Genomic DNA, 8757 nt, shown 5'->3' with positions numbered 1-8757 from the left:
TGTATTTCTGTATAGCATTTATTTTGGGTATATAGCAAGTGCCCTTTATTGAGCTCTCTTTCTGTACCAAACACTAACCTAGCCTCGTGACCTGCATTTTCTGTAATCCCTTAACAGCCCTGCCAAGTTGATATGATTACTCTCATGTTAGCTGTGAGACAACATGCTTAGTGAAAGTAAGGAATTTGCCCAAGCTACTCACCTAGTCAGTGGCAGAATAGTATTTAAATCCAGTTCCATGCAGAATCCTGTTCTTGAACCCATGTGAATGGAATTGATATGGAAAATAGCTTCCATGTTATAAGCACACTGGTTGAGGTAGATAGAGCCGAAGTGAGTTCAGAAAATAAAAAATGACATTGGCATTCAGCCCCTTTGGTTAGCATCCTGAGGTCTTTCTCTCAAGCTGATAAGCTCTATTATCTTGGCTACAACTTGTCCCCCCCCCCCACTTTGACTGTTGTCCATTTTACTTTTAGAAATACCGTTTCTGAAGTAAAGATATTGAGAGATGGGGTTCCGCTACCCCCCTTTCCTAGCTGTAAGTCCTATAAAGGTGATTCCTGTATAAAGTGCCACATCTAATGGTAGCATCGTTGGTTATAGGAGGTGAGCCAAGGAAGGAGGCATGTTCTGAACCGATGTCTTAATCTGAGAAAATAAAATTACTAACTTTCACCACCTTCTTATTTTTCTTTGTTTCAGTGTGCCCTCTTGCTGATACTCCAATGTTTAAAACGTTGATCATTTTATAAAAGACATGAGATTTTCCATGGGCTTCTCTGTAGAGTTGTACATTTAATATTTATGTTGCTTCCAGTGATGAAAAAAAAATACGCCACACTTAAACTCTGTATCCCACAAGGAATAAAAGACCCCGAGAGAAACAAAAGATCCCACTAGCATACAAAAAGGTCTTGTGTCTATATTTTTATGATCAAAGGTCTTTTGAATAATGGATGGATCTGGTCATGAAAATCCTTATTCTAGCAGTAAAACTGAGTCTGATTATGACTACGGATTATTGAAAAGGGCACCATCAGATACTGCTGGTTAAAGTTCAAAATAGTGCAGCCCATTTGAACTTAGTTTGGAATAGAATTTTTAAAAGTCTTGATAAATCAAGGCTTACCCATGCTACCCCTGGGAGTGTCTCCCCAGGAAAGAATTCTAAATAGAAAGAGGATTTTTGTGCAACAATTTTTAAAAGTAGAATACTTAGAATAGTGGGGAAAGTTAAGTATATTAATATTGTAGCTATGGGAATAAAATCTGTATTTAAAAAAAATTCAAGGAGAAATGGAAACACCATCATCCTGCTATCAAGGATTGTGTTTCAGTGGTAGGATATGGGCAACATTTTCCCCCCAAAGCCCGTATTTCCATAGGAGGAACAGCAGCTCTTATATCATTAAAAACCATAAAGGATACCAAGAATTGGATTTCAAACATTTAAAAACCATTTCATGTTTTCTGTGCCCATTTCCAGAAGTGGGTCCTCCTTTCCTGACTGCATTCTGTGGATGACTCTGAGTAAATTCACAGCTCTTAGCTCAGTCCTCAACCCAGATAGCAGTCAGGTAGAATGGATTAATTGTGGGAAATCTGGAGACGAAGAAGGGTTCTGTATTCCAATTCTCCCTTTTCCTCCCGTACAAGTCCAGATAAAGTGTTGGTTGAGTAGGGAGAAACTGCTCAGAAGAAATCCATTTGCCATAATGTGAAAGAAACACAATGCCAGTTAGAAAAACACCTCTTTTCACTGTTTCTGAACTTTCCTAGGTGTTTTTTTTTCCACCTGGTGGATAAACAAATATTGCCTAGATCTCTATCTCAAACACTTACCTGTAAATCAGCAAATATAGTTTGTGCTGCTTTTTTTCAGTCAAAACATTGTACCTTTTGGAATTATGTCATAATTGTTAATTAAAGAAGATGTTTGGGTTGGGGGTAGCAGTTACTAAGTCTTTTTCACTGAAGCCAAAGAACGGGGCATTTTATTCTCTGAGTTGTCATACTGGCAAGTGATAAACATATTTCAGTAGTTCATCTTCACCCTCATTACTTGTAGTGCTTTTGAAGAGAACAATTGCTTTTTTCTAGTTTGGAAATACATGGTATGTAGCTGAGTACTGACTAATAAAATGTTTAGTGATAAAAAATGAAAGTGGAAAAAACAACAATTACAACAGTTACTCAATATATGTTTGTATTTTGGGGGGGAATGGAGGGAACACTTGTTTCTTATTTTTTTCCTCCTTTCTTCCCCTCTTTAGACAAAACCTGTTGCATTTGCAGTTCGGACAAATGTCAGCTACAGCGCAGCCCATGAAGATGATGTTCCGGTGCCCGGCATGGCCATCTCATTTGAAGCAAAAGATTTTCTGCATGTTAAGGAAGTAAGGGAAATCATTTGAATTTCTGTCCACATGGTTTTTTTTACCTTGAAACATCATTTTGTATTTCTTATTGCTGTGAAAGAGTATTACATAGAGGGGCACTTGTATAACATCCACGTGAAATCAGTGCCTCTCAACTGTTTCTGATAGGAATATAACCTTTATAAAGAAGAAAGCAGTAGCAGGCCTCCTGCGACAACTTCAAGGCTCCCCTGGGCTCTGTGACCCAAAATTGGGAGCTCTTGGAGATGGTCCCTTTTTATGCTTAACCTGTATTTTTTATTTTAATTTGAAACCTTGACTATGTGCTGTTTTCTTCTCATATCTCAAGCTTAACCATCTGGGGAGGGTTTAATAATCATCTCTAGAATTCATGACCTCTCCTCTCTGCTGACAATGTCTAAACTCAGACCATGGCGCCCTTACCCTCCTTCAGGGGTTGATTTCTGCAGTGGAAGGGAGAATGGCAGGAGATGAAGTCAAGAAGGGAAGAAACAGCAAGAAACTCCCTTTCCTCCATGCCAGAAGTCACCCCCTTGCATTTAACAATGACTCAAATTCACCCTTAATTAAGGTTTATTTGAGTCAACATTGACCAAATGCCTGCTGTGCAGAACACTATTGAGTGGCCAGAAATCCCCCTCCATGGTGTTCTCAGGGTGTGAGCATGCGGTTTCCTTGGACCTGCAGAATTTACCATTGGAGTCCGGAGAGCATATGTCCTAGGAAGCATTTGTAAATTTAACTGTTCACCGCACCAAAGGTTATAAGCAAAGGAGCCTATTTAAAGAGCCTGAGAATTCCAAGCCTTCCATCTCATTAACATTTAAAGACAGATGTGAAATATTGGCTAGGAGGGAAGGATAGAAAGTTTTCAGAAGTGATGGTGTGCCTTGAATCTGACTTTATGACAGGATATAAGATTAATTTAGGGTCTTCTCCTGTTGGCTGATGCTTGGAGAGGAATCTCTTTCCACCATGAGAGGTAAAGGAACCAGAATGGATATTCTCCTTTCAAATGTTCAGGAACAGGCTTGAAAAATACTACTCAATTGAAGGAAATCACACCAAATCATAAAAGTTTAGGATAAATATTCTATCCAGCACAGAGAAATGTTCATCATCAGTAGTAAAGAAATCACCTGTGAACACTGTACCACACTAACTATAAACATGTTTGCCCAAATGTAAATTTTGCTCTGATGCAAAACATTTCTGGTAGATTTCAGTACTTATGTCTCAGTGTTAGTATTTCTAACTCATCGGATTCTGTAAGAGGCAGACCTCTGTAACACTCTTTAATTTTTATTGGCCTCTTATTAGGAAGGGCAGTGAATCTTTGAGCAAGGAGAGTTTAACCTACTCACAGCGACAGCAGCGGCTGTGGTAGAATTCAGAGTAATCTTAATTCTTAGACAAAGTCTTCATGTTAACTAAAAATACTTCACTTTTATGTGCTTAACCCATGAACCTAAGGGTTTTCTGAAGTGTGATAGTTGAAGCATAGCTAATTGTAATTGCCATAATACAACTTCTCTGCACTGATCTTAACAAATCTGATTTTGTGTTTAGAAATTTAACAATGACTGGTGGATAGGGCGATTGGTTAAAGAAGGCTGTGAAATCGGATTCATTCCAAGTCCAGTGAAACTAGAGAATATGAGGCTACAGCATGAACAGAGAGCCAAGCAAGGGAAATTCTACTCCAGGTATGAAAAGAACATCAAGTGCTTGTGTTTAGATTATACCATCATTCACATGCTGCTGTTTGCTGTATTCCACAATCTTTATTACATGTTATCAGGTGGACTATTGATAGACTTTATTGATGGTATCACAAGTCCTGCATTTTAAAAAGTTCATCCCAGCCATGGCCAGTGTGTTCAGGAGTTAGAGCATCTGACCATGCACCCAATGGTTGCCGGTTTGATTCCTGGTCAAAGGCATGTATCTGGGTTGCAGGTTCACCCTGATCAGGCCCCGTGCAGGAGGCAACCAACTGATGTGTCTCTCTTACATCTATGCTATGTTTCTCTCTCTCTCTTTCTCACTTTCTCTCTGTCTCTCTCTCTTCTTTTCCCCCCTCTTGCACTCTCTCTAAAAATCAATGGGGAAAATATCCTCAGGTGAGGATTAACCAAAAATAAAAAAATAAAAAGTTCAACCAGCATCTCATTTTCATCTGATTTGGGAGAGAATCAAATTATGTATTATAATTAATGAAAAGAACTAAGGTCATAGAATATTAAATTCAGGCTTCAGTGCAGAGGAAATTATCAAGTCCTAATCTTTAATTGAAAATATTCTAACACTGAGCACACGAGGTGGCTAATTCATATCTCTAGCTGCCTGGCATACAGGAAGATGTTTTAGAGATGACATTCCCAGACATCATTGGCAGAGAGCAGCCCTGGTGGCCTATTAGATTTCATTTTCACTTGAGAAAATCAATTTCCAGTTCTCCCTGCTAAGCACTTAAAGGGAAACTCTATATGAAACCAGTTAAAATTGCCTTTGCAGGTAGCAGTAAAATGAGTTACGTGATAGGCTGGGGTGAATAACCCTTCCTAGCATTCTGGCAGTCATTTGCCTCTCCCTAAGAGAGTCACTCAAAGGGTTACTCAGACGGAGTGACTTTGAAGTTGAACCCCATGCGGCCAAGTCCGAGAACATGGCGTGCTTCTCCCCATGTGAAAGGATGTGACATGGGCAAGTCCTTTCTTTAATGTGAATAGCTGGCTCCTATTTTCTCTAGCTTATATTTTATTTGTTTATAGACTGATGCAAATCCTTTGTCAATGATAATGTTCTAGTGTGAGCAAGAATTTTTTTCAAGCATCTGTAACCAAGTAAAACAGAAGATACTTTTTGGCGTGAACCATCCGTCCTCTTTAATAGTATTTCATAACTGTCAGGCTCCTTCAGTTCTGATGGGTCTCTCCCTTTTTTGAGACTTCTATCCTGTATTTGACTTTTATTAATCCCTGGGTCACTGGGGGCCCTCAGGTTATGGGATGCATTTAGTCATAAAAAAGTAGAGGCCTGGAGGTAAACAAAGCAGGTGCATTTTACTGTGGGGTGGTGAAGACCTGACACCGCTCATGCCATTTCCAGTGTTCTGCTGGCTTTAGTGTGTCTCCTTCTATTCTCCATGTTGTAATGGTATCTTCATACTAGTTAATAAAAGCTTATAATGCGGCACGACTTCGTTTTCCTGGGGCACAGGCACAGCTGTTATGAATTCATAGCACTATATCTAGTTTGTTGAGGTTTGAAGTTATCTCAGCTGGGGGACATTGTGTTTGCATTTTAGTTTTTTTCAAGATAATTCCACATTTTCCAGAGATTTCCTGTCAATTCACTTGAGAAGAGGGTTTCATGGTCAAATGGGTTTAGGATGGTGAAGTTATTTGAGGATTTTTCAGAGCCTTTGGAGTTAGTACGCACTGTCAGTGGGGATGGCGGGGTGGGGACATTGTTCATGTATACACTTAAACTATCGTATGAAAACTTTCCTTGGTTCATGTTTTAGGAATAGTGTTTTGTGGAATGCTTTGAGGAAAATTTGGGATGAGCTTTTCCAGATATAGACTCGTGTACCTTTCTTTGGCTCTTTCCCATGCAAACTGAGAAAGAAGAACTATTTCTAAAGAGCAGGAAGGGAGAAGTTTTTGCAGAAATGGTGAAGGAAGCATGGTTTCCTCTGCCTCCCCCGTGGGCCTCCCTGGACTAGTGTTAGAGATCAGCCCGGCATCACAAGAACCTAAGGGAACAGGATGTATGTTAGAGCCTCCACTTCACTGAGGAGGAAACTGGCCAAGAGAAGCTGGGGAACCTGACCAAGGTCACAGAATGGAAAGTGGTGGAATCAGGATGGGAACTGGTCAGTTGACTATAGCCTCATCTCAGGTGACCACGCTGCTGCACTGTGAGTCAGGCAGCGAGGACCTGACAGGGCAGGCACAGACAGATCATCATTCCTATTGCCAGCTGTTAGTATTCACTACGGTAGATATGTGGTTTGCTCTTGCATTTTTTTCTTTAAAGGCCTGTACCATCTCATATAATTTTTGCTTTGATTTTCTTGATTTCATTTTGTCCTATTTTTTCCCCTAAGCTTTTTCCTAAATATGTGAAAATACTTTTACTCCTTTCAGAGGTTTTTATATTTGTCTCCTAACATTTTAAATAGAGTTTTGTTTTGAGGACATAACCAGAATTCAGCAGTATTTTAAAACTCCAATATATACATTATAAAATCTGATTGAAATCAAAGGCAGTGGAATTGTGGCACGGCTCAAGAAAGTGCCATTTTTATAGAATTAAAAGTTAAGGACAAATTTGCGTTCTGGACATTTTGACTATTTGCAATGTTTGTCACAATTTTACATAATTCAAACAATACTTCAGCTTTTATTAAAATTCAAGGAGAATGTAAAACAAATCCATGCTTAAACTGAAATTAGACTCGGTACTTTAGAAAAAGAAAATTCTGGAAGAAACTGTTTTGGTCCTGATAATGGGTATTGTGTAACTACCAGAGATTGTTTCTATAAATACCGCTTTTTATTCATCTTACCTACTGTCTGGTATCCTTGAGAAATGTACTGAAGCATCTTTTAAGAATCTTAAAAATATGTAGAGGGTTTACGCTAGTTGCTTAACATTTTTGATGTTTGTCTTATGTATTAAAATCTCAGTATAGTAACAATAAAATTCATCCTGCTGCTGGTGTTTTAGTAGAACTGGCATTTTTGTATTATTGTTTACATGAGTAAATATTACACTTTGATGCATAGACACTGTAGCAAATTACTCCAACCAGGCCCTGGTTTGATTCTGATAAACTTTAGACAATAAGACTATCCTGAAATTTCATGTCACTCTTTGAAGATATTTTTTCCATCTCCATTTGTGAAGGGTCATTTAGTGATATATTATTTGATGTGCTTGGTATGCCGGTAAGAAACATAAATGCTGCTGTTCTCATGTTAACTCCAAACCTTCTAAGACACAGATTCATGTCTTAAGTAAAACTAGAATGTGGTCGTTCTGAAGTCTGTGCCCTTCAGATCATCCCTAAATTAACCAGGCAGAATCCTCCACATTCGCCATGCTTCAGGAATGTCCTGGGCATGATCTGACCTGAGGTTCAGTGATACCTGTGACACTGTTGTGTTCCTACGGGTGTCTTTTAGAGGTTAGCAAGTTTGTGTAGTGCTGTGTTTCCCTTTTGTAGGTCACTCATGAAAACCTGAGTCCTTTCAATCTTAGTACAGCAAAAATAATCAAGTTAAGGCCAAGGAGACAGCTGACATTGCTTCGGAGAGTCTCTAAGATACAAAAAATAAAAATAAAAAAAAATACAAGCAGAAGGAAAGCTCTCCTATCTATCTATCTGTGATGCTGGCAGAGAAAAGGAGGGTTATAGAAATCAATGGAGTTCTCTCCCATCCTCCCAGGGCCTTTTACCATTAAGTTTGGAATGGAGACTATTACATGGCTGTCGCAGCAGTCCAGGAATCTCCGCTGGGAAATTACTACCTGCCTCCTTGTAGAGAAGACAAATTTAAAGCTCCCTAAAAACACAATGAGTCATCCTGTTTATTGAGCAATACAAATGTTTTCATGTCTGAAATAAGTGTCAGAGTTAACATAAATTTTTGCTTTACTCCAGTAAATTAGGAGGAAATTCATCATCCAGTTTGGGTGACATAGTACCTAGTTCCAGAAAATCTACACCTCCATCATCTGGTAAGTAGGTGCTGAACAATTGCACACTGCATTCCATGCTGTCCTCAGTCTTACTTAGTTGTGTGAATGTACATTTTCTGAATCCCTGTGGGAATCCTAGAAATGTTCAAAGGAATCAGAGATAAGAATGCCCATATACAGTTAAGAAGAATCTGGAGAATTTTATTTTCTGGCTCTGGGAAAAAAACAAACCAAAAAAAAAGGAAATGTGTCAATGTGTTCACGGTCAGTTGCTTAAATGATCAAAGTGATGAACGTATTTAACTTTTATTCCCAGCCTCCACCATGGTGCCCATTGTCACGCCCATTGAGAGCCACAGTGCAGATGCAATGTAGACCTGAATTGGGTTAAGTAAAGAGAAGAAGCATTAAAACTTTGGAAAGGAATATAAAATGAGGGAATGATAGCCCTGACATACTCAGCAGGCTCTGTGGAAGATGTGGAAGGTGTATAGAAGTACCAAAAAAGGATAAAAATTCTTGTAGGAAGAGTGGCTTCTGTTTTTTGGGGTTTTTTTTTAATCTATAAAGTAGTGGACTCATGCTTAGGCTTGCTAGATAAAATAAAGGACACACAGTTAACATTAAATTTTGGGTAAACAAC

At 38.9% G+C, this 8757-nt stretch overlaps 1 protein-coding gene across 6 annotated transcripts in view; it reads left to right on the top strand.

Annotated features, from left to right (window-relative positions):
• The window catches only part of CACNB2 (calcium voltage-gated channel auxiliary subunit beta 2), a 349621-nt gene that overhangs the window by 305373 nt on the left and 35491 nt on the right, over positions 1–8757 (top strand). For all 6 annotated transcript variants that reach the window (XM_006093714.3, XM_023758070.1, XM_006093718.3 and 3 more), the window contains exons 4-6: positions 2277–2399; positions 3972–4108; positions 8077–8153. In XM_006093714.3, coding sequence (XP_006093776.1) covers positions 2277–2399; positions 3972–4108; positions 8077–8153 — 337 coding nt within the window. The remainder of the gene's footprint in view (positions 1–2276; positions 2400–3971; positions 4109–8076; positions 8154–8757) is intronic.

The sequence above is a fragment of the Myotis lucifugus genome, unplaced genomic scaffold, assembly GCF_000147115.1.
Source record: "Myotis lucifugus unplaced genomic scaffold, Myoluc2.0 scaffold_121, whole genome shotgun sequence".
NCBI lineage: Eukaryota > Metazoa > Chordata > Mammalia > Chiroptera > Vespertilionidae > Myotis > Myotis lucifugus.
The sequence above is the reverse complement of the archived record's forward strand: the minus strand, read 5'-3'. Positions and strand labels throughout refer to the sequence as shown.